Genomic DNA, 26,521 nt, shown 5'->3' on the forward strand with positions numbered 1-26,521 from the left:
ATAGTATAATATAGTCAAATGTACAGTATTGTACTTTGTGTCATTAAACGGTATTTGCTTTGATACCGTATTTATATTACAGTAGCTGTACTGTAATATGAAAAACAGAATTGTACTTGACACCGAGCTGCCTGTAAGCTACTGTTAAATTCACAGTAACCCCTTTACAGTGTACAGGTTTTCCATTAAGTCGATACAAAAGAGTGCATATGAATACAAAGTGGGCTCACCTCTTTATCTTCATAACGTGGAAATGACTTGCACCCCTTATGCCCATATTCTCTCTCCCTCAATTCAATTCAAGGGCTTTATTGACATGGGAAACATATGTTAACATTGCCAAAGCAAAGTGAAGTAGATAATAAACAAAAGTGAAATAAACAATAAAAATTAACAGTAAACATTACACTCACAGAAGTTACAAAAGAATAAAGACATTTCAAATGTCATATTATGTATATATACAGTGTTGTAACGATGTGCTAATGGTTCAAGTACAAAAGGGAAAATGAATAAACATAAATATGGGTTGTATTTACTATGGTGTTTGTTCTTCACTGGTTGCCCTTTTCTTGTGGCAACAGGTCACAAATCTTGCTGCTGTGATGGCACACTGTGGTATTTCACCATGTAGATATGGGAGTTTATCAAAATTGGGTTTGTTTTTTAATTCTTTGTGGATCTGTGTAATCTGAGGGAAATATGTGTCTCTAATATGGTCATACATTTGGCAGGAGGTTCGGAAGTGCAGCTCAGTTTCCACCTCACTTTGTGGGCAGTGTGCACATAGCCTGTCTTCTCTTGAGAGCCAGGTCTGGTTATGGTGACCTTTCTCAATAGCAAGGCTCTGCTCACTGAGTCTGTACATAGTCACATCTTTCCTTAAGTTTGGGTCAGTCACAGTGGTCAGGTATTCTGCCAATGTGTACTCTCTGTTTAGGCCCAAATAGCATTCTAGTTTGCTCAGTTTTTTTTGCGAATTCTTCCAATGTGTCAAGAAATTATATTTTTGTTTTCTCATGATTTGGTTGGGTCTAATTGTGTTGCTGTCCTGGGCTCATCTCTTTCTCTCTCCCTGCCTCCCTTCATTCCTCATTCCCAGTACTACCATTGACTAACTTCTCTCTACCTCTCTTTTGCTCTTTCTCTCTCCCTCCCTCACGTCCTACTGTGTGCCCTCCTTCTCTGTCAGCTCATTAGCAGGGAAGGGAAACATTAGACCCGTAGAGTGAGAGGCAAGGAGAGGAAATCATCTGACTTGGGTACGTTCACAGCTCTCTCCTCTATGCTGTCTCCTCCCCTCTCTCTTCTCTCACTCCCTCCCTCCCCCTCACGCTCTCTGTTCTCTCTCTCTCTCACTCTCTCTTTTTGTTCTCCTATAACCACCACTGTCGCCAAAAAAGCTCCTGAATTATGTATTTCTTAATATTTGTAATATTTCCTAATACTCCTACTGTCATTCACACTACTCTATTCACTGAAACAGAGAGAGTGAGTGAATGTCCTCTGCCTCTGAAGCCCACAGAGAACAGTGTGTGCATACCGTGTTACAGCTATGCCTGTTCCAACATGGATGTATACACCCGTGCTATTTGGTGACTATTTAGTAAAAAAATGCATACGGATGTTATGTCGTAATAGTGGTGAACTATGCTGAAATATTAACAGGCTGTGTAGGGCCTTACCTAACACATTTAGAATACATACACATTCGTGATGGTGCTATTTTTTTTAACGATTCCATCTGCGTTTATTGCCCATTTGGTGGGTTTTCTTGTGAAATAATCCTAAACTGTTCAGCTATTTATGCAGTAGGGATGAGCAATTGCAGAACTGAGTGAAAAGAAATGAAGTTGAACATCTGTTATTTGTCGTTACATAACAAATATGTTGCTGTGTTTCAGATTAAACACCTGCATGTGTTTGAGGTGAAGGCAACAAATGGACAGAGTAAAATCACAAACTAAACTAAGTGACACTTGCTTCATAAAATTAAAATTTTCATCAGTTCCACCATGACTTCAGTAGCATTTACAAGATTCCCTATGAAAGATTCAAGATACTTTCTTAAAGGAATACTTTGGGATTTTGGCAACCACGCCCTTTATCTACTTCCCCAGAGTCAGATGAACTCATGGATAGCATTTTATGTCTCTGTGTCCAGTATGAAGGAAGTTAGAGGTCGTTTTCCGAGCCAATGCTAACTAGCGTTAGCGCAATGACTGGAAGTCTATGGGTATCTTCTAGTATGCCAGTATAAGGACACTACTGATGTAAAGTGTCTCTGTAAACAGACGGTCAAATTGGCTCCAGTGAACTGAGGAGGATGTTGATAGTCACAGCTTGTAGCTAATCAGCCTACAGCCAATCAGAGGGGTCAGGAGGTCAACGCTGGGCTGAAACAGGAAACACACACACACACACACACACACACACACACACACACACACACACACACACACACACACACACACACACACACACACACACACACACAGCCTCGGAGCAGTCAGAGTGCTGACTGGCCAAAACCAGGACAGTCACAGTGAGCGACCGACCATGCTGAACTCCACTGCTTACGCTTGACCACCTTAGCGTACAGTACAGTAGGCACTAATAGGTTACATCACAGCAACCTGAATCCATACTACCCAACTCATCTACCAATACAACATACAAATGGGACCTGTACAGTACAGTAGCTCATAACACAGAAACTTACTTCTACAAATATCTACAAACTCTACAAATATCTCACTTCTTCTTACATTTACAAATACAACAGGAAAAGTGTGACTGACTCCAACAAACTGGCTCCCAAAGAGAAAATGACAATTGGACAGCATTCCAAATCCCAGACTTTAAGTAGTGAAGAAGATTGGATATTTTTTTATGTTGTAGACAACTGGAGAATTAAAATGATGCATGATGCATCACGGAAGATGGAGGGAAAATATTATATCGGCTGTGTTTCTCAGGAGAAGTCGGGAGGCAGGTTGCAAGGCAACACAATTATAATAAACAGAAACTGTGCGTGTGTGTGTGTGTGTGTGTGTGTGTGTATGTGTGTGTGTGTGTGCGTGTGCGTGTGTGTCATACAGTGAGGGAAAAAAGTATTTGATCCCCTGCTGATTTTGTACGTTTGCCCACTGACAAAGAAATGATCAGTCTATAATTTTAATGGTAGGTTTATTTGAACAGTGAGAGACAGAATAACAAAAAAATCCAGAAAAACGCATGTCAAAAATGTTATAAATTGATTTGCATTTTAATGAGGGAAATAAGTATTTGGCCCCCTCTCAATCAGAAAGATTTCTGGCTCCCAGGTGTCTTTTATACAGGTAACGAGCTGAGATTAGAAGCACACTCTTAAAGGGAGTGTGCTCATTCAAGGGTTTTTCTCTATTTTTACTATTTTCTACATTGGAGAATATTTATGAAGGTATCAAAACGATGAAATAACACATATGGAATCATGTAGTAACCAAATCAACTTATATTTTAGATTCCTGAAAGTAGCCACTCTTGGCCTTGATGACAGCTTTGCACACTCTTGGCATTTTCTCAACCAGCTTCACCTGGAATGCTTTTCCAACAGTCTTGAAGGAGTTCCTACATATGATGAGCACTTGTTGGCTGCTTTTCCTTCACTCTGTGGTCCAACTCATCCCTAACCATCTCAATTGGGTTGAAGTCGGGTGATTGTGGAGGCCAGGTCATCTGATGCCGCACTCCATCACTCTCCTTCTTGGTCAAATAGCCCTTGCACAGCCTGGAGGTGTGTTGGGTCATTGTCCTGTTGAAAAACAAATGATAGTCCCACTAAGCGCAAACCAGATGAGATGGCGTATCGCTGCAGAATGCTGTGGTAGCCATGCTGGTTAGGTGTCCCTTGAATTCTAAAGAAATCACTCACAGTGTCACCAGCAAAGCACCCCCACAGCATCACACCTCCTCCTCCATGCTTCACAGTGGGAACCACACATGCGGAGATCATCCGTTCACCTACACTGCGTCTCACAAAGACACGGCAGTTGGAACCAAAAATCTCAAATTTGGACTCGTGTTTCTTGGCCCAAGCAAGTCTCTTCTTATTATTGGTGTCTTTTCAGCAATTCGACAATGAAGGCCTGATTCACGCAGTCTACTCTGAACAGTTGATGTTGAGACGTGTCTGTTATTGGACTGTGTGAAGCATTTATTTGGGCTGCAATTTCTGAGGCTGGTAACTCTAATGAACTTGTCTTCTTCAGCAGAGGTAACTCTGGGTCTTCCTTTCCTGTGGCGGTCCTCATGAGAGCCAGTTTCATCATAGCACTTGATGGTTATTGCAACTGCACTTGAAAAACTCTCAAAGTTTTAGAAATGTTCCAGATTGACTGATCTTCATGTCTTAAAGTAATGATGGACTGTCATTTCTCTTTGCTTAATTGAGCTGTTCTTTCTGTATACCACCCCTACCTCACAACACAATTGATTGGCTCAAAAGTATTAAGAAGGAAATACATTCCACAAATTAACTTTTAACAAGGCACACCTGTTAATTGAAATGCATTCCAGGTGACTACCTTACCTCATGAAGCTTTTTGAGAGAATGCCAAGAGTGTGCGAAGCTGTCATCAAGGCAAAGGGTGGCTACTTTGAAGAATCTCAAATATAAATTATATTTTGATTTGTTTAACACTTTTTTGGTTACTACAGTACATGATTCCATATGTGTTATTTCATAGTTTTGATGTCTTCACTATTATTCAACAATGTAGAAAATAGTAAGAAATAAAGAAAAACCCTTGAATGAGTAGGTGTGTCCAAACATTTGACTGGCACTGTATGTCTTATTCACAGCAAAGGGGCATCCTTGGAGACTCTCAAACTCTAATTATCTCTCTCTCCCTCCACCTACTAATAGTTCCCCTCCTCTCTATACCTCAGATAGGAGGGAGCAAGAGGAGGGAGAGAGATGATATTCCGATGAGTCCGGTCATGAGTGAGTGGTTTAATGAGCCAAATGGTTAGCAGGAGAAGACAGCCATTTTGCAGTGCAGTTTAGGAGGCCTATACTTTCACTCACAGGAGGCTGCTGAGGGGAGGACAGCTCATAATAATGTCTGGAATGGAATAAATGGAATAGTATTAACCACATGGATACCAAGTGTTTGGTGAGTCTCATACCATTCCACTGATTCTGTTCCAGCCATTACTATGAGCCCGTCCTCCCCAAATAAGGTGCCACCAACCTCCTTTGCCATCACTGTAGCTATGCCCCTCATTCCCTCATTCTCTCTCTCTGTCTCTCGTACTATGTCTCTCGCTCTCTGGCTCTCGTTCTTTCTCTTTCCTCCACCTCTTTTTCTTTCTTTCTTTCTTTCTTTCTTTCTTTCTTTCTTTCTTTCTTTCTTTCTTTCTTTCTTTCTTTCTTTCTTTCTTTCTTTCTTTCTTTCTTTCTTTCTTTCATGATGTGAACATATCCTCTCTTAAGCCTGATCATTTCCCCCTGGTTGTGCTAAATGTGTATTTTATGTGTTTATTTGTGTTTATGGCCCTGTTTTCTACCACCATTTAATTTTAACCAGTTAATTGCCTTTCATTGAATGTGTGTGAGCAACATTTGAATGCCAGCACAGGTTGGCTAATTGCTAATTGTAGGCTCCTCCAAACTAATTGACCTAGTGAGCTACATGTGTTTAATGTTGGTGGGCGAGTGCCAGAGGCAGATAGAGATTAGCAAGGACCAGACCAGACCAGTGAAGATGTTTATTTTATACTTGGTCTTAGTCTTTTAATCCTTGTTTTTACTATTTTAACGCTGCCATGTTTTGTATTCATTTATTTATTGAAAATAAATGTCATATTTTTGAAGAAACTATTCCTGACTGTTAGTGAAAACCTTTTCATGTGAAGGGCATCAGTCAGCTTTTCTATCTCTCACTCTTCATCCTCATCCCCAACATATATATTTAGTATTCATATTCTGTTGTTTTCTTTCTTGGAGTTGGTAACTGACAGACTCCTCCTTCAGTACCATGCAGCAAAGAGTGTCCACTATACACACACAGGGACACACACACAGAAGCAGGGAGGTGGTGTCTCCTCTCTCTCCTTTGACAAAGCATCCCAAATCTGCAGCGTGTGTAATGAACGGCTTAAAGCCCTTCTCTTTTAATGCAGCCTTTGATGTCAATTATATTCACATTTCATTCTGATGCCCTCCTCCCCTCAATTCTCCTTTCTCCACCACCACTAAATCCCACACCTGCTTCTTTTTCCCTCCACAGCACAGTGCACAGCGGGGTAAAGTAAGGATAGTGGGAGAAGGGATCTACGTTCATAACCTGAATGTAAATTGACATCCTGAGAGAAGTGTTCACACACACACCAAACAACTTGGAGTCCAGCAGAATATAGAAATAAACACGGCCAGCAAACTAGTCAGCACTACAATACAGAGACCTTTCAACAAACTAGTCAGCACTACAATACAGAGACCTTTCAACAAACTAGTCAGCACTACAATACAGAGACCTTTCAACAAACTAGTCAGCACTACAATACAGAGACCTTTCAACAAACTAGTCAGCACTACAATACAGAGACCTTTCAACAAACTAGTCAGCACTACAATACAGAGACCTTTCAACAAACTAGTCAGCACTACAATACAGAGCCCTCTCAACAAACTAGTCAGCACTACAATACAGAGACCTTTCAACAAACTAGTCAGCACTACAATACAGAGACCTTTCAACAAACTAGTCAGCACTTCAATACAGAGACCTTTCAACAAACTAGTCAGCACTACAATACAGAGACCTTTCAACAAACTAGTCAGCACTACAATACAGAGACCTTTCAACAAACTAGTCAGCACTACAATACAGAGACCTTTCAACAAACTAGTCAGCACTACAATACAGAGACCTTTCAACAAACTAGTCAGCACTACAATACAGAGACCTTTCAACAAACTAGTCAGCACTACAATACAGAGACCTTTCAACAAACTAGTCAGCACTTCAATACAGAGACCTTTCAACAAACTAGTCAGCACTACAATACAGAGACCTTTCAACAAACTAGTCAGCACTACAATACAGAGACCTTTCAACAAACTAGTCAGCACTTCAATACAGAGACCTTTCAACAAACTAGTCAGCACTACAATACAGAGACCTTTCAACAAACTAGTCAGCACTTCAATACAGAGACCTTTCAACAAACTAGTCAGCACTACAATACAGAGCCCTTTCAACAAACTAGTCAGCACTACAATACAGAGACCTTTCAACAAACTAGTCAGCACTTCAATACAGAGCCCTTTCAACAAACTAGTCAGCACTTCAATACAGAGACCTTTCAACAAACTAGTCAGCACTACAATACAGAGACCTTTCAACAAACTAGTCAGCACTTCAATACAGAGACCTTTCAACAAACTAGTCAGCACTACAATACAGAGCCCTTTCAACAAACTAGTCAGCACTACAATACAGAGACCTTTCAACAAACTAGTCAGCACTACAATACAGAGCCCTTTCAACAAACTAGTCAGCACTACAATACAGAGACCTTTCAACAAACTAGTCAGCACTACAATACAGAGACCTTTCAACAAACTAGTCAGCACTACAATACAGAGACCTTTCAACAAACTAGTCAGCACTACAATACAGAGCCCTTTCAACAAACTAGTCAGCACTACAATACAGAGACCTTTCAACAAACTAGTCAGCACTACAATACAGAGCCCTTTCAACAAACTAGTCAGCACTACAATACAGAGACCTTTCAACAAACTAGTCAGCACTACAATACAGAGCCCTTTCAACAAACTAGTCAGCACTACAATACAGAGCCCTTTCAACAAACTAGTCAGCACTACAATACAGAGCCCTTTCAACAAACTAGTCAGCACTACAATACAGAGACCTTTCAACAAACTAGTCAGCACTACAATACAGAGACATTTCAACAAACAATACTTTATTTTTACACAAGCATTGTCAGAACTATGTAAACAATATTGATCTTGATCTCAATCCCAACCTCCAGCAACTAACCAATCAACCAATCAATTTAAACACGGGATGTGTCTATCACAGGAGTCACAAAACTCTTTACAAATAGCCATTCATCAAAACCAGAAACAGATGAAATACAGAGCAAAACTATTTAAAACCTGATGTCTTACCCCTCTCACAGGAGCGTCCCAGGTATCCCGTCCCTGAGCAGTCACAGACGTAACGGTTCCATCCCTCCCGGCAGACACCGTTATTCTGACATGGGTTTGACAGGCACTGCTTGGGCGGCTCTTTAGAGCAGGATGGTTTGACTCCGGCAGCCTTCTGAACCTCGGCCATGCGGCGGACATCTTTACTCTGGCCATCGATGAACAGGTCCCGGATGCAGCCCACGTAGCCATAGTTCAGGAGAGCCGTCCAAACCTAAAGAAGTGGATTAAACATTGGTTAATAAAATGACTAACAGAAATTAAAGTGCACAAACTATTGTGTGATAATGTAACAGAAATGTATTGTTTGATCTTCTTTCAGAAACTCAACCGAAACGGGTATATACGCCCCTTTACAATACTGAAATCCAATCTTATCGTAACGTACTTCTGTGGGGAAGACCAGGCCTAGTTTATTCTCTGGTAGTCCTCCCAGGTACAGGTTATCATCCAGATCCAGGATCTCACTCTCTCCTGGGGCCGTGTAGGCCTGCCGCTGGGTGTTGATGGAGATGGTACCTGGGTGGAGACGGGGTGAGGGTTGGTGTAAGAATTTTGGGAGGATGAAGTGTTGAAGTGTAACACTTCGTTGGGGGATGGATTCAATTCCATTTCAATTCAGATGATTCGTTATTATGGACAAGATGGATCCTGAATGTAACACACGCATCAATCAATAAACAACTGTTAATATACTGTATGTTATTCACATGTCAACGGAACGGCAGCTGCAAAAACACCAATAAAAACCAGATGAATGAATAAATGGTTCAATACATATGGAGCAAGAAGTTTAATTACAGGGTTGGGATATTCTTCTTCTGGAATGAACGTTAAACATACCTGGCTTCAAATACTACTCAAAATATTTAAAATACTTTCGCTCTAGCCAGGTTTGCACTTTTTCTACTCTCCTATTAATTCCATTAAGCCAAGCAAACTCAGTTAAGCACAGATAAAGTATTTTTTTTATAGTATTTGAACCCAGGTCTGTGGTTCATACAGCACGTAAGTCATATAGATGACTGCAAGCCGAGGCCAATTAGTAATCTGTGATCCCATAGAAGTAACTCTCCATTCTATTCTCCTTGTACTTCCCCCCATTGTAAATCTCCTTTATCTATACAGCAGCGGTCATAAAAGAATAACAGAGGGGGTAAAGAAAAGAGAGAAAAATGGGCGCCCCCTCACACCCTCTATCATTTTCAGAGCCGAACCAAACAACAAACAACAAACCCCATCTTGGCCATCTTTTCAGAGTGATTAACGAACTGAAGCTTGATTCTCTCGCTCTTTTCTCTCTCTCTCTCTCGCCCTCTCTCTCGCTCTCTCTCGCCCTCACCCTCCCTCCCTCGCTCTCTCTCCATCTCCCTTTTTAGTTATCCCCTTTCCTTCTCTGTGTTTCTCTCTCCCTCTCTTTCTCTCTCCTGTGTTCCCATCTGTCTCTCTCTCTCCAACACATAAACCTGGTGGAGAGAGTTAGTGAATTTCCCTCTCCTTGATTTATCACTCTCATTCAGCTTTAATTCTGGATGTGGAGCGCGGTAAACAACGGCGGACATGACTGGACTGTAAGGGAGGGAGGGAGAAGGGGGGAGTGAGGGTTGGGGGAAAGAGAAAGAGAAAGTAGAGAGAAATGTGATGGAGAGGTAAGGATATTTGTCTTCTCATAGTAGTAATTCACTTTTTGATTGACAAATGCACACTGTGGTAGATATCAACCAGCTAAGTTATATGGCCTCAATGCCTTAGGGAAAACCGCTGGACCGTTACGTACGTGTGTGTGCGTGTGTGTGCGTGCGTGTATGTGTACGTGTGTACGTGCGTAACAGCATAGTGTTGATTTGTTCCTAATAGCCCGATTGTTTTGCTACTGAAACATGTCCCAAACTACACATGGATTTTCACTGGGGCTGGCCGGAGTTTTGGGGAAACAACACACCAGTATAGGGTCTTATATTTCCTGAATGAACAAAAGGAAATAAGCAGTGACAATCCAAAACAGTCTCTCATGGAGCTTTGGAGCTATCATCCATTTCCCCACTGAGTCACTGTGCTGTTCTAACACCAATGTTAGCCAGCCCCACTGGCTGGGAGAAATATGGCCATTCCTATATTAGCTAGTAAGCTTAGCTTCCATTGTATCCCTGATTTGTAATACGCTACAGTATGTCTCTCGACTTTAGCCAAGGTGAGCAAGCTCCAGTCACAGCACCAGCTAAATTACCTAGGTATTACTTAGCATCCATTTTGCTACAGACTGGTCCAATTTCTATTGCCAAGTTAAGCCAGCCTCAGCCCCACTATTACCTAGCATCCATTTTACCTGAGTTGCTATGTTCTTTGCTACACAGGCTGGTTCTACTGTAGGTCTGCATCCAATGTGAGCCAGCCCCTGCCCCCAAGACCCTAGCAACTATTGCTTAAAAATAACCATCCAAAACAGTCACTCTATTATCTAGCTAGCATCTCTGGTGTGTTCTATATGCTACACCCTAAGCCCCAGCTAGCTACCCTCTCCATTACCTAGTGTCCATTTACCAAGGTGACAGCTAAGGAGGCTGGTCTGCACAGTGATTAACCTCCACACCCTAACACCTTCCAGCTCCTTCCACAGGCTCCCAACCCCAGGCATCTGTTTCCAGAACATCCCCTCTGACCGACCACACACACGCACAAATAAAAGGATGCTGGTCTGCACAGTGATTAACCTATTCCGTCTAACACCTTCCAGCTCCTTCCACATGGTCCCGACCTGGGCATCTGTCCCTAGAACCTCCCCTTTGACCACACACACACACACACACACACACACACACACACACACACACACACACACACACACACACACACACACACACACACACCACCCCCTCTCCCTCCCTCTAGCCACAGCTGGTGTGCTGCTACCTGCGACCGAGCTTCCAAGCCTCAGGCACTTGGCAGGGCCACCCATCATGCAGCCAGACCTCCTCCCTTCATGTTAGGGCTAACGAGACCACTAACCACTACATCACACTCATTAACTGGGAAAAGGGAAGTTCATACTCTGGCACTCATATGGATAACCCTGTGTGTGTGTGTGTGTGTGTGTGTGTGTGTGTGTGTGTGTGTGTGTGTGTGTGTGTGTGTGTGTGTGTGTGTGTGTGTGTGTGTGTGTGTGTGTGTGTGTGTGTGTGTGTGTTTGGTTTTACTATCCTTGAGGGGACCATAAGTCCTCACAAGGATAGTAAAACAAGGACATTTCGGACAAGACGTGACATTTCACCAGGGGGTTTAGGGTTAGGTTTAGGATTAGGATTAGGGGTTTAGGGTTAGGTTTAGGGTTCGGGAAAAAAGGATTTTGAATGGGAATAAATTGTTTGGTCCCCACAAGGATAGTAAAACTAACGAGCATGTGCGGTGGACTGTACATTTATGTTTTATGTGATTTAGCAGACACTCTTATCCAAAGCCACTTACAGGAGGATTGGGGTTAAGTGCCTTGCTCAAGGACGCAGACAGATTTTTCACCTAGTCAGTTTGGGGATTCAAACCAGTGAGCTTTTGGTTACAGGCCCAACACTCTTAACCACTAGGCTACCTGCTGCCCCACCCCAACTTGCCCTTACCCATCTGGACAAGAGGAATACCTATGTAAGAATGCTGTTCATCAACTACAGCTCAGCATTTAACACCATAGTACCCTCCAAACTCGTCATTAAGCTCGAGACCCTGGGTCTCGACCCCGCCCAGTGCAACTGGGTCCTGGACTTTCTGACGGGACGCCCCCAGGTGGTGAGGGTAGGAAACAAAATCTCCACCCCGCTGATCCTCAACACTGGGGCCCCACAAGGGTGCATTCTCAGCCCTCTCCTGTACTCCCTGTTCACCCATGACTGCGTGGTCATGCACGCCTCCAACTCAATCATCAAGTTTGCAGACAACACTACAGTGGTAGGCTTGATTACCAACAACCACGAGACGGCCTACAGTGTGTGATGTCAGGAAAATAACCTCACACTCAATGTCAACAAAACAAAGGAGATGATTGTGGACTTCAGCAAACAGCCGAGGGAGCACCACCCTATCCACATCGACGGGACAGTAGTGGAGAAGGTGGAAAGCTTCAAGTGCCTCAGGGTACACATCACTGACAAACTGAAATGGTCCTCCTACACAGACAGCGTGGTGAAGAAGGCGCAACAGCGCCTCTTCAACCTCAGGAGTCTGAAGAAGTTTGGCTTGTCACCAAAACACTCACAAACTTTTACAGATGCACAATCGAGAGCATCCTGTCGGGCTGTATCACCGCCTGGTACGGCAACTGCTCCGCCCACAACCGTAAGGCTCTCCAGAGGGTAGTGAGGTCTGCACAACGCATCACTGGGAGCAAACTACCTGCCCTCCAGCAAACCTACACCACCCGATGTCACAGGAAAACCAAAAAGATCATCAAGGACAACAACCACCCGAGCCACTGCCTGTTCACCCCGCTATCATCCAGAAGGCGAGGTCAGTACAGGTGCATCAAAGCTGGGACCGAGAGACTGAAAAACAGCTTCTATCTCAAGGCTATCAGACTGTTACACAGCCATCACTAACATTGAGTGGCTGCTGCCAACATACTGACTCAAATCTCTAGCCACTTTAATAATAAAAAATTGGATGTAATAAATGTATCACTAGTCACTTTAAACAATGCCACTTTATATAATGTTTACATACCCTACATTACTCATCTCATATGTATGTACTGTACTCTATACCATCTACTGCATCTTGCCTATGCCGTTCGCCCCATCGCTCATCCATATATTTATATGTACCTATTCTTATTCATTCCTTTGTTGTTGTGATATTGTTAGATTACTTGTTAGATATTACTGCATGGTCAGAACTAGAAGCACAAGCATTTCGCTACACTCGCATTAACATCTGCTAACCATGTGTATGTGACCAATACAATTTGATTTGATTTGACAGTGTGGCTTGAGGGAAGTCAATTAACGTGTTCCAAATGGCACCATAGGCCAATAGTTCACTATGAATGGAATAGGGTGCCAGTAATGGCACTTAGGCAATATGGAGCCAGTAATGGGATTCTCTACACAGCAGCATGTTGTCATTATCATTATGTTCGTAGTTTTTAGAAATTCTATTTGCTACATATCTCTCTGAGACAATATTTCTTCCTCCGCCCTCTAGGTTCTTCTTTTGTCTTATCTGTCATCATCTTCTCCTCCCTCATTCTTTTTCTCTTTATACAGCCATTATGTTCTTTATCTATCCTCCTCTTCCTGCTCCGCCTTCTCCTCCCTTCATTTCTCTGCCTTTTACTAAGACGTTTGCCTCCCTCCATCCCTTTTCACTATAAATAATTCCCAAGCAGTAGCTATAGGTAAATCTAACAGTGTTATCCTATTCATGTCATTGGCGTGTAGATATTACTAGCCACCTAAGGGGACTGTATAGTGCCATGTTGCCTTGTGACTTAAACATAGCTTGACTTTGTTTACACACTTACTTACAGAAATGTGACAAGTGACAACAGGAAAGGGAGCACCACTCAGAGAAGACGTCTGAAAGATGCTGACATCTCCCCTCTAATCTTCCACTTACATCCATTTAGTCAGACAAACTCGCAGTACACTGTAGACAATACGCAATTCAGTGTTGTGCCCCCATCAGATGGACCTCTTTAAAAGTGGCGTATAATAAATTATACAGACAGATAGATCTACAGTTAGATATACAGTCACTCCATATGTATTGTAGTCAAGGCTCATCCTATATAAATACTGCTGTACTCACCTTTCCTCGTCATATACTGTCCATACGGTCTATACACCCCTTGACTTTTTCCACATGTTGTTGTGTTACAAAGTGGGATTAAATTGATTTAATTGTCATTTTTTTACAACGACCTACACAAAATACTCTAATGTCAAAGTGGAAGAAAAATCATAAAGTTTGTAAAAATAAAACACGAATATATCTTGATTACATACTTTAAGTATTCAACCCCCTGAGTCAATACATGTTAGAATATGTTTTGGCAGGGATTACAGTTGTGAGTCTTTCTGGGTAAGTCTCTAAGAGCTTTGCACACCTGGATTGGACAAAATTTGAACATTATTCTTAAAATAAATCTTAAATCTCTGTCAAGTTGATTGTTGATCATTGCTAGACAGACATTTTCAAGTCTTGCCATAGATTTTCAAGCCAATTTAAGTCAAAACTGTAACTAGGCCACTGAGGATCCTTCAATGTCATCTTAGTAAGCAACTCCAGTGCATATTTAGCCTTGTGTTTTAGGTTATTGTCCTGCTGAAAGGTAAAATCATCTCCCAGTGTCTGATGGAAAGCAGACTGAACCAGGTTTTCCTCTAGGATTTTGCCTGTGGCTCCAATCCGTTTCTTTTTTATCTTGAAAAACTCCTCAGTCCTTAACAATTACAAGCATACCCATAACATGATGCAGCCACCACTATGCTTGAAAATATGGAGCGTTGTACTCAGTAATGTGCGGCATTGGATTTGCCTCAAGGTTATTGTCCTGCTGAAAGGTGAATTTGTCTCCCAGTGTCTGCTGGAAAGCAGACTGAACCAGGTTTTCCTCTAGGATTTTGCAATACCAAGCGGTGATGCAGCCAGTCAAGATGCTCTTAACGGTGCATCTGTAGAACTTTTTGAGGATCTCAAGGCCCATGACAAATCCTTTCAGCCTCCTGAGGGGAAGAGGCATTGTCATGCCCTCTTCACGATTGTGTTGATGTGTGTGGACCATGGTAGATGCTTAGTGATGTGGACACCAAGGAACTTGAAGCACTCGACCTGTTCCACAACAGCCCCGTCGATTTGGATGGGGGCATGCTAGGCCTTCCATTTCCTGTAGTCCACGATCAGCTCCTTTGTCTTGCTGACGTTGTGGGAGAAGTTGTTGTCCTGGCACCGCACTGCCAGCTCTTTGCATCCTCATTGAAGGCTGTCTCATTGTATTCAGTGATCAGGCCTACCACCGTCATGTTGTCTGCAAACTTATTGATGGTGTTGGAGTCATGCGCTGCCATTAGTCATGGGTGAACAGGGAGTACAGGAGGGGACTAAGCACGCAGGTGGCATCCCACAGTCTGTTAAGTCATGGCATCCCACAGTCTGTTGACAGATGCTACGATACTAGTTATGATACGATTGTCTGTTCACAAGAGATTAAAACATTTCTAATATTCTTGCTTGAATGGCAAACAGAATTGTATTGGTCGCCTACACATATTTTGCAGATGTTATCGCGGGTGTAGTGAAATGTTTATGTTCCTAGCTACAACAGTGAAGTAATACCTAACAATACAAAACTATACATGCAAATCCCAAAAAATTTATACAAAAAATTAATTAGAAATATAGAAATATTAGAACGAGCAATGTCAGATTCTGGAATAGAAATACAGTGTAAGAAAACTGTAAATCATAATTCAGATGCATGATTGGTCATGTTATTCATGGAACATTTTACCCCCCTATTCTCTTTTAGAATTTTCTCCAGCCTGGGTTACCGTCATATGACTCCCTGAATTTAGTGTGTCGTAGAGCAGAACAACCAACACCTTGTAGCTCTAACGGATCTGTCACGTCCTGACCAGCAGAGGGAGTAATTGTATTAGTTTTGGTCCGGACGTGGCAGAGGGTTTGTGTTTTCTATGTTTTCTATGTTCTGTCTAGTTTAGTTTTTCTATGTTTAGGTTTGGGTGTTGGACTCTCAATTGGAGGCAGGTGTTGCTAGTTGCCTCTGATTGAGAGTCCTATATATAGGTGTGTGTTTGGTTTGGGTTTTTGTGGGTAGTTGTATTTGCACTGCATTATGTTAGCCTGCAAATCTGTTAGCTGTCGTTCTTGTTGTTTCTTGTTTTTTTCCGTTACTCACTTTATATAATTTATTAAAGTCTGAGTATTCCGGTACCCGCTGCGCCTTGGTCTCATCTCTTCAACGACACTTGTGACAGGATCGGTCTGGACAGTCAGTTTTGTGAGAAGATCTCTTTGAAATGAGGACGTCAGCGAGTTCAGACGACTCCCGTAAAGCTTGGAGATGTCGTAGAGCCAAACAACTGACAATGTTGTGTTAGTGAGAGTGTCATCTTAGGAGTTTGTAGCTCACACGGCTCGGGTTTTACAAACAATTTCGTGACGACTTTCTTGCCCGGATCCTCTCATGTGTAGAAAAAGGGCGCTTTTGCAAGCCTCATGTTATGGAGTAGGCACAACCTTTATATCGGCAGAAATAGGGGATTGAGCTGCAGCTAAACGTCAAGTCTCTAGCATAAACACACAGGGACATATTCAAAATGACATCACCGTGTGACGTATGTCAATTGACTCTAGGGGTTTTTAAAGGGATAGTTCCCTTAAACTATATTTTAGAATGTTGTTCATTAGTCCACTGTTGACACAATCCCGTAAATAGTTTTCAAGAGCATTTACAGTACAGAACAAAAATGGCTTTTTCGTCTCTCAAGTATTAGACTGTCAGAATCCATTTACGGACTCACACTGCTTCCAAATCCCCTTCCTCTCTCCCTTCCTCCCTGAGGAAGAGGATGGAAGGAATGAGGTAACACTTTCCGTGTGTGTGTGTGTGTGTGTGTGTGCCTGCGTGCGTGCGTGTGATCTATGAGGAAGCGCATGTAAGGAATAAGGTTGCACTTTCCTTGAACTGTGTGTCATATAACAGTGTCTTAATATTGTGAAAAACATGACGATAACAAAAATAATTTGTTACAGGTTAATGATGACTCACTCTCTCCTGGGAGTCTGTGTTTACTGGTGAATGTATTTACAGGTAGTATTATTTCAGATTATTTATTTATTTTTACTTTCATTTGTTATGGAACTGTCAGGACGCACCTTTCAAGAAAAGTGCCACCAAAAAAGAGGCTGCATTCCAAATGGACCTATGGGCCCTGGTTTAAAAGTAGTGCACTATATAGGGAATACAGTGGCCTTTTGGGACACAGACAAAGTGATCCTGAGGCTTTCAGATGGATCTCTCATGGTGTATTTCCATACAGGATTTACCCCAGTGTTTTACCCAAAGGCTCAGGCTTTTCTATTTCCATCTACATGGCCGGCACCAACGTCTCACTGGGCCATGGATCCAGTGGACCTGCTCCAATATACCACGGCTAAAGGCTGAATCCAGGCACTCCGCGTTGTGCCGTGCATAAGAACAGCCCTTAGCCGTGGTATATTGGCCATATACCACACCCCCTTTACAGTCGAAAAGCAGCAAAAGTGCAGTAATAACATCATCCATAATTCACCGTTATCATCATCCCTCTATGGCTACTGAGTGAAGCATGCACTGGCAATGGATGATGGAGCTACAGCTTTTCTGCTACATCATAACAGTGTCATAATTGTCAGGATCAAAAGAAAGTCTGTGCAGTGAAGTCATCATTAATCCACCATTGTCGCCATCTCTCTGTAACACAAAACTCTAACTGAAGTAGCACCATGGCGACTGATCAAGGCGGAAGCCTTTATGGGCTGGCTGGGCTGCTTTTGTTGCACTGTTTGTGAGAGACACGTTTCTGCGGTGTGTGAGTGTGTGCGTATTAATAAAACATGGGAACAGCCAGATGAAAATCCCAGCACGGTGCCATATGCAGCGTCGTGACTCACTCACTCCTGGGACCAACTGTGCTTTGTTGGCTGATGCCCTGTGGATTAATTTATTATTAAATTCTTCAAACATTACTTTCATTTGATTAATTATTGAAAGGTAGGGTCATTGCCAAAGAAAGGGCTCTGCGGTTGGGGGTGGGAGGGGGAACAACTCTGCACTTTGACAACAGGCAGGGATTGATAACTTGGCCCTAGATCTGTGTATGCCATCTTGTGACAATGGCCATAGGTGATGGAAAGACCGGGGATAAAAGATCTGGGATCAGGCTTCATGTTAAAAGAGTGTTCAGCATGTTTTTTTATTTAACCAGGCAAGCCAGTTCAGAACAAATTCTAATTTACAATGACGACCTACACCAGCCAAACCTGGGCCAATTGTTCGCCGCCCTATGGGACTCCCAATCACGGCCAGATGTGATGCAGCCTGGATTCAAACCAGGTACTGCAGCGACGCCTCTTACACTGAGATGCAGTGTCTTAGACCACAGCGCCACATGGGAGCCCACCTACCATTAAACTCTGTTCTAAGGACTGTACGGTGTCTGTCTGAGTGTGTCTGAAACCGGAAACCAGGTAGACTATAGGGAAGCGTGACAAGCATAGCAATAACATGAGACTGGCATCCAACTGGCATCCTTGTATCCACTTGATCAAGTCGCCGTCACAAACAGGAATAGTGGGAATATGTCTCTTGATATGTTTTAACTCTGAAGTTTTTAACTTTCTTCTCTAGCAGTGAAAAAAACATTTCCCAGTTTCTAGCCTCCAGGTTTGCTTGCTGTGTACAACAGATGATGGTAATCAACACTCCTGTGGTAACAAACTGTATACTATTTAGTTCGAGACTGAAATATATATATATATATATATATTTCTATATATATATATATATATATATAATTTTTTTAGGCAAGAATGCATATGAGGTCTAATCTTCAAAGGTTTGGTTTAGGATTAACAAAGCCTGACTTACTCTAATTACAAACACAGTATTACGTATTGCCCTAGCGACAGTGCCTGACTTAATATACACTATAAAAAAACAATTAAGTATGTGGGGTCCGCTTCAAATTAGTGGATTTGGCTATTTCAGCCACACAGGTTTGCTGACAGATGTATAACATCGAGCACACAGCCATGAAATCTCCATAGACAAACATTGGCAGTAGAATGACCCTACTGAAGAGCTCAGTGACTTTCAACGTGACACCGTCATAGGATGCCACCTTTCCAACATGTCAGCTCATCAAAAGTCTGGCCTACTAGAGCTGTCCCGGTCAACTGTAACGCTGTTATTGTGAAGTGGAAACATCTAGGAGCAACAACACCTCAGCCAAGAAGTGGTGGGCCACACAAGCTCACAGAAATGGACCTCTGAGTGCTGAAGCACGTAGCACGTAAAAACAGTCTGTCCTTGGTTGCAACACTGCCTACCGAATTCCAAACTGCCTCTGGAAGCAATGTCAGCACAATAACTGTTCGTCAGGAGCTTCATGAAATGGTTTTCCATGGCCGAGCAGCAGCACACAAGGCTAAGATCACCATGCACAATGCAAAGCGTCGGGTGGAGTGGTGTAAAGCTTGCCGCCATTGGACTCTGGAGCAGTGGAAACGCCTTCTCTGGAGTGATGAATCACGCTTCGCCATCTGGCAGTCCGATGGACGAATCTGTGTTTGGTGGATACCAGGAGAACGCTACCTGCCCGAATGCATAATGGTAACTGTAAAGTTTGTTGGAGGAGGAATAATTGTCTGGGGCTGTTTTTCATGGTTTGGGCTAGGCCCCTAAGTTCCAGTGAAGGGAAATCTTAACTCTACAGCATACAATGACATTCTTGACAATTCTGTCCTTCCAACTTTGTGGCAACAGTTTGGGGAAGGCCCTTTCCTGTTTCAGCATGACAATGCCCCTGTGCACAAAGGTCCATACACAAATGGTTTGTCGAGATCGGTGTGGAAGAACTTAACTGGCCTGCACAGTGCCCTGACCTCAACTCCATCGAACACCTTTGGAATGAATTGGAACGCCGACTTCGAACCAGGTATAATCACTCAACATCAATGCCCGACCTCACTAATGCTGTTGTGGCTAAATGGAAGCAAGTCCCCGCAGCAATGTTTCAATATCTAGTAGAAAACATTCCCAGAGGAACGGAGGCTGTTATAGCAGCAAACGGGGTACCAAGTCCATATTAATTCCCATGACTTTGGAATGAGATGTTCGACGAGCAGGTGTCCACATACTTTTGGTAATGTAGTGTACGTCCTCCCACATGAAAAATACTCCTCAATATTATGGTATAAATTCTAAAGTATTCACTGTAGTGTTTTTTCAGACTTTACTGTAGTATTCACTGTAGTGTTTTTAAGGACTAAAGTCTGCAAAAAAACTACAGACTAAAGTCTGCAAAAACAATACTGTAGTATAGTTTAAATAGAAAACTTTACTATACTGTAGAGAGGCAACATTCAAAATGGCCCTGTGGTCCCTGGCTTAAAAGTAGGAAAATATTTAGGGAATACGGTACCATTTGTTATTGCGGACTGTACTATACTGTAGTATTTACTATAGTGTTTTAGCTGACATTACTGTAGGATTTACTATAAAGTTGTATTATCTTTGTCATAGAAGTGTAGACTTTATCCCTGAGATAACCTACTTGAGAAATACTAAAATAGCAAATTCTCTATAACCTGTAGGTAGGTAGGTCTGGGGTCTGAACAGATAGTTCAGCGCTTCTGCTCTTTTCTATAACCTGTACGGAACACATTAGTCTATACTTGGTATGCATGTTTCTCACTTATGGGTGGCACAAATTGGGATACGGGGAAGGGGAATGGGCATTGTATATGCAAATTAAGTAATGTGGTATTTAAGTAACAAAGTAGTGTTTTTGTGGACATTACTGTAGTATTTACTACAGTGTGTTTTTTCCGGATAATACCATAATATTTAGTATTATTTTCTACAGTATACTACAACATTCTATAGTAAGTACTACACATGATCGAGGGATATTATAGTGTGTAGTATAGTATTCTACAGTACACTACAGTTTACTCAATAATTCTATAGTAAATACAGTAGTATATTTAAAGTAAACTGTAGAGTTTTTTCATGTGGCACACACAATAAAATATGCATTAGGTACTTGCATGCATGAAGACCGTGCACACAACTCAGCATGGCAACACAGTTAAAAACGTATATTTTTAGATACCATGTAGCGTTTGAGAGAAAACATTTAGTTGCAAAATTCCTTTTCTCTTTTTACTTTCACATTATCTATGAAATGCCTGCAAGTTTAAGGAGGTTTATATTTTGAAAATAACATCACTTTTCAATGTATGCTTATACTGTATGTGAAAGCTGCAATTCAGTATCTACATGGCAAACACATTCTCTAGCCACAGCTATTTTGAGAGTAGACTTCCACACCATAAGAGTAACCCTAGCCTCCCCTTCTCCTCCCCTATCTCCTCTCCTCTCCTCTCCTCTCCTCTCCTCTCCTCTCCTCTCCTCTCCTCTCCTCTCCTCTCCTCTCCTCTCCTCTCCTCTCCTCTCCTCTCCTCTCCTCTCCTCTCTCCAATCTCCTGAGTTTCCCAGCTAACACTGTCCAGACTTCAGATTTGAGGAGGGAGAGTAGAAAAAACATGATTTTGAAATGAGTGCTGAGCTCAGCGTAACACTGTGCAGTAACTGTCTCAGTCCAGAGAGAGAGCAGAGACAAAGAGAAAGAGAGAAAGAGACAAAGAGAAAGAGAGAGAGAGAGAGACATAGAAAGAGAGAGAGAGACAGAGAGAGAGAGACAAAGAGAAAGAGACAGAGAGAGAGCAAGAGACAGAGAGCGAGAGAGAGAGAGAGAGAAACAGAAAGAGAAACAGAGAAGGAGAGAAAGAGAGAGGGAGAGAGAAAGAGAGAGAGAATTTAAGTAAGGAATGAAAAATAAATGGACAGAGAGTTTACGAGAGAGAGAGAGAGAGGGGAGGAGAGAGACAGAGAGAGACCTGTTCTCTCCCGTTTCCATGGAAACTCGGGCAGAGCGGAGAAGGAGAAAAAAGGAGGCAAAAAGAGAGAAGTGAGGCTTTGGAGAGTCACTGACAACAAGGGAAATACATGTGTATGGAGGGAGGGAGGGAGGGAGGGAGGGAGGGAGGGAGGGAGGGAGGGAGGGAGGGAGGGAGGGAGGGAGGGAGGGAGGGAGGGAGGGAGGGAGGGAGGGAGGGATGAAAGATACAGTTAAATAGAGGGATAATAGGGTAGCAAATCTAATTGTGATAACATGATACATCCAGTGGGTTTGGTCGCCTGTCTCGACACAGTGCAACACCGTTGGTCTACCATGTCACAGGAGGAGTCAAATGATTGCTGTTGCTTTTGGTTCACACAACATAATTATTATGTGCCTGAAATGTTTGACAAAAAATGTTCTGCTAAAAGGTTTCTAAATTTCTCCTCCTCACCACTACCCCCCCCCCACACACACACACTTCCACCCTCCTCTCTCATATCTCCCCACACACACACACTTCCACCCTCCTCTCTCCTCCTCACCTCTACCCCCCCACACACACTTCCACCCTCCTCTCTCCTCCTCACCTTTACCCCCCACACACACACTTCCACCCTCTTCTCTCCTCCTCACCTCTACCCCCCCACACACACACTTCCACCCTCCTCTCTCCTCCTCACCTCTACCCCCCCACACACACACACTTCCACCCTCCTCTCTCCTCCTCACCTCTACCCCCCACACACACACACTTCCACCCTCCTCTCTCCTCCTCACCTCTACCCCCCCCCCACACACACTTCCACCCCTCCTCTCTCCTCCTCACCTCTACCCCCCCACACACACTTCCACCCTCCTCTCTCCTCCTCACCTCTACCCCCCCACACACACACTTCGACCCTCCTCTCTCCTCCTCACCTCTACCCCCCCACACACACACACTTCCACCCTCCTTTCTCCTCCTCACCTCTACCCCCCACACACACACACTTCCACCCTCCTCTCTCCTCCTCACCTCTACCCCCCCCACACACACTTCCACCCTCCTCTCTCCTCCTCACCTCTACCCCCCCCACACACACTTCCACCCTCCTCTCTCCTCCTCACCTCTACCCCCCCCACACACACTTCCACCCCTCCTCTCTCCTCCTCACCTCTACCCCCCCACACACACACTTCCACCCTCCTCTCTCCTCCTCACCTCTACCCCCCCCCCACACACACACTTCCACCCTCCTCTCTCCTCCTCACCTCTACCCCCCCCACACACACACTTCCACCCTCCTCTCTCCTCCTCACCTCTACCCCCCCACACACACACACTTCCACCCTCCTCTCTCCTCCTCACCTCTACCCCCCCACACACACACACTTCCACCCTCCTCTCTCCTCCTCACCTCTACCCCCCCCACACACACACTTCCACCCTCCTCTCTCCTCCTCACCTCTACCCCCCCACACACACTTCCACCCTCCTCTCTCCTCCTCACCTCTACCCCCCCCACACACACAGTTCCACCCTCCTCTCTCCTCCTCACCTCTATCCTCCCACACACACACACACACACACTTCCACCCTCCTCTCTCCTCCTCACCTCTACCTCCCCACACACACACACACATCTACCCTCCTCTCTTCCTCTCCTCTCTGTGCTAGAGTAGTCAGTAACATGAACAAGGCCACAGCTGTGATGGTTCTGTAGTGTACCCTGACCTCCTACTCAATAGTGCGTGCGTGGATGCGTGCGTGGATGCGTGCGTGGATGCGTGCGTGGATGCGTGCGTGGATGCGTGCGTGTGTGTGTAGCTGTATGGCTCTGCTCTGTGTGGCTTCATGGAGTATTGAAACAGTTAATGTAATTCCCACTAGTGGAGAAGGAGCAGTAAACATGGTTGGGGGGCGTATGTAATTTGCACCGTGACATTGCCAGGGCCTTGGCTGTGAACACACGCTAACAAATTGCTGCTTAGATAAGCAAATCAACAGGGATCAGAAAATGGTTTCACTGGGGGCTCGGAAGGGCTGTGTGTGTGTGTGTGTGTGTGTGTGTGTGTGTGTGTGTGTGTGTGTGTGTGTGTGTGTGTGTGTGTGTGTGTGTGTGTGTGTGTGTATAACACTGGATGCTCGGAGAGGCACTGAGGACACAGTGGGAGAGAAGACAGGGAGAGGGATTGCCTTACTGGCATGATAATATGGTGACTGTTTGAGGTAATGTAGCTTCATTTATTCATCACCATTACAATGTCATCCATATTTGGAAGTCCCTCAATTGTCAGACGAAACTCGCTCAGCAGTCAGACTAAATGTTTTCAGTTGTCAGACAGAATTCCTACTATGTCTACACGCAGTGGAAGAGAGGGCAGGAAACCCTTACGAGGATTAAAGACTCAAATCACGGCACCATGGCCTCCTCCAAAATCCATCACACCAATAACAGCAAAATAAAATGTTATTACCTGATCGTCCGTCCCGTTGGAAGTCTACGTGGTACCACTCCCCATCGTTGACCTTCTTGTTGACGGCTCTGGTCTTGGTGGTCCCTGACCCCATGTCCAGCAGAAGATACAAGTGGCCATCCAGCATCTCGATGGCAAAGAAGTCCACCTTCAGCGTCAGGGGGCTCTTGGAATCCTTGAATTAAATCCCATCATTCTTTATTTAAAGTGCATTTAAAATCACAACACACTTTATAGTCAAACATTTTCAAAAATAATCATGAGGCAATAAAAGAGATAAAATAACATAATACGGAAGTCACCTTGGGAGCCTGTTTGGGCTTGCCGTGGCTGAAGAGGAGAAGCCCGTTAGGCTCTGTGGTGCGGAAGTCGAAGGAGATGGAGCCCGTCTTCTTGGCGTTCCACTTGTTGAGCGTGATGAAGGACCCGGGAGTCTCAAAGGTGATGGGGTCAAGGGTCGCCACGTTCTCGCATTTAAAAGCCACAATGCCGTGAACCTTCATTTTGGCATCACCTTGTTTGGCCATCCTGGAGAGCTCGAGTCGCACGTCGTTGTTTTTATACACAACCTAGGTTGATGCAGGGAGGAAAGGGGAGGGTAAGGGAGAAAAAGTTAAATCCATATGGCCAAAAGAAGTGCACTATACAGTACAGGGAAGAGGGTGCCATTTCGGACAAAAGCAATTTTTGGAAGTGTATGACCGGAAATTGACACTTTTCTGTGAATAATGCACTACTGGCCAAAGATAATGCACTTTAAAGTGTGCCATTTTGTGTGCAACCCCTGTTTGGGAGTGTGTGTGTGTATGTCAGAATTCTGTTTGCAGAACTCTAACCCCCCCCCCCTAGCCAAGACATCACATCAGTCCATCTACAAACACATAGCCTATTACTGTAGCTATACAATTAGCCGCTACACATTAACTCACCACTGGGATAGAAAAATATAATCTAATACTCACAGAGGGAGACATTTTTGCAGTTTAAAGCAAATTTCCAGCTATTCTACACATTTTGCCATGACTTATGCCATGATAATATGATATCTGAGTGAAAGTGATTATCAAAATCAATGGGGTTCGGACCTCGGTGTCCTCATATGTAGTTACGGCCCTGGTAGGTAGGGATGTAGGTAGGTAGGGAGGTAGGTAGGTAAGTGTGTGGAGGTAGGTAGGTAGGTAGATAGATAGATAGGGAGGTGTGTGGAGGTAGGTAGGAAGGTGGGAGGGAGGGAGGGTGGGTGGGTATGTTGTGTGGGGGGGGGGAGAAGGGAGGGAGGGAGGGAGGGAGGGAGGGAGGGAGGGAGGGAGGGAGGGAGGGAGGTGACTAAGTGTGTGTGAAGTGAGAGATGAGAGTAATGAGAGCTAACAGCTGTACACGATGCAGGTGTTGCAGTAAAAACGCTGATTAAGGCCTCAGCAGGAAACCTGATTAAAATATACCCTGCTGATGATGGATGTGCCTCTCACTACCAATCCACAAACATCTAAATTCATCAGGCTCCCACACACACACACACACACACACACACACGCAATGCATTATCAGACTACACACTGACCTCAGAGACACAATGCACTCCACAGGAGCTGACAGCAGAACTACAGAGTTTATGTCCCAGAATGCCACCTATTTCCTATGTAGTGCACTAATTTTAACAAGGGCCATTAGGGCTCTGGTCAAAAGTAATGCACTACATAGGGAATAGGGTACTACTTGGGACGCAAACCAGGACAACAGAGAGACAGCAGCTAGCCTAAAGTTGAATCAGCACTACTTTATTAAATACCATGCTATAATGCCATTAAGAAGGAAAAATCCACTAAACACTGATGACAAGCATCATCGTACAGTACCGTACTGCCCTGAATAAAATGTACCAATTGAACAATCGTCCCTACCTGATAAGTTGTATGACGCTGTGTGTAGGTATCTGAAAATATGTGCCAAGTTTTGTGGATACTGACAGACAGTAAGAAAGTTAGGCATATTTTATATGGGCACTGGTCAAAAGTAGTGCACTTTGTAGGAAACAGTGTGCCATTTGGGACACACGGTAGTGTAGCTGGCTCTCCTGATTGCACAGACTGCATTATCCACACATTATCTTTAAGCACCTCAGAGTCAATTAGGTTTTAGTGAGTATACACCGTTAGAAACG

At 43.7% G+C, this 26,521-nt stretch overlaps 1 protein-coding gene across 29 annotated transcripts in view; it reads right to left on the reverse strand.

Moving 5' to 3' along the window:
- Positions 1 to 26,521, reverse strand: part of LOC106589744 (neurexin-1a) — a 517,818-nt gene that overhangs the window by 301,576 nt on the left and 189,721 nt on the right. For all 29 annotated transcript variants that reach the window (XM_045709964.1, XM_045709965.1, XM_014180038.2 and 26 more), the window contains 4 exons: positions 24,663 to 24,929; positions 24,361 to 24,535; positions 8,616 to 8,746; positions 8,189 to 8,441 (listed from right to left, as the gene is read on the reverse strand). In XM_045709964.1, coding sequence (XP_045565920.1) covers positions 8,189 to 8,441; positions 8,616 to 8,746; positions 24,361 to 24,535; positions 24,663 to 24,929 — 826 coding nt within the window. The remainder of the gene's footprint in view (positions 1 to 8,188; positions 8,442 to 8,615; positions 8,747 to 24,360; positions 24,536 to 24,662; positions 24,930 to 26,521) is intronic.

This window comes from Salmo salar, chromosome ssa28 (assembly GCF_905237065.1).
Source record: "Salmo salar chromosome ssa28, Ssal_v3.1, whole genome shotgun sequence".
Classification (NCBI taxonomy): Eukaryota; Metazoa; Chordata; class Actinopteri; order Salmoniformes; family Salmonidae; genus Salmo; species Salmo salar.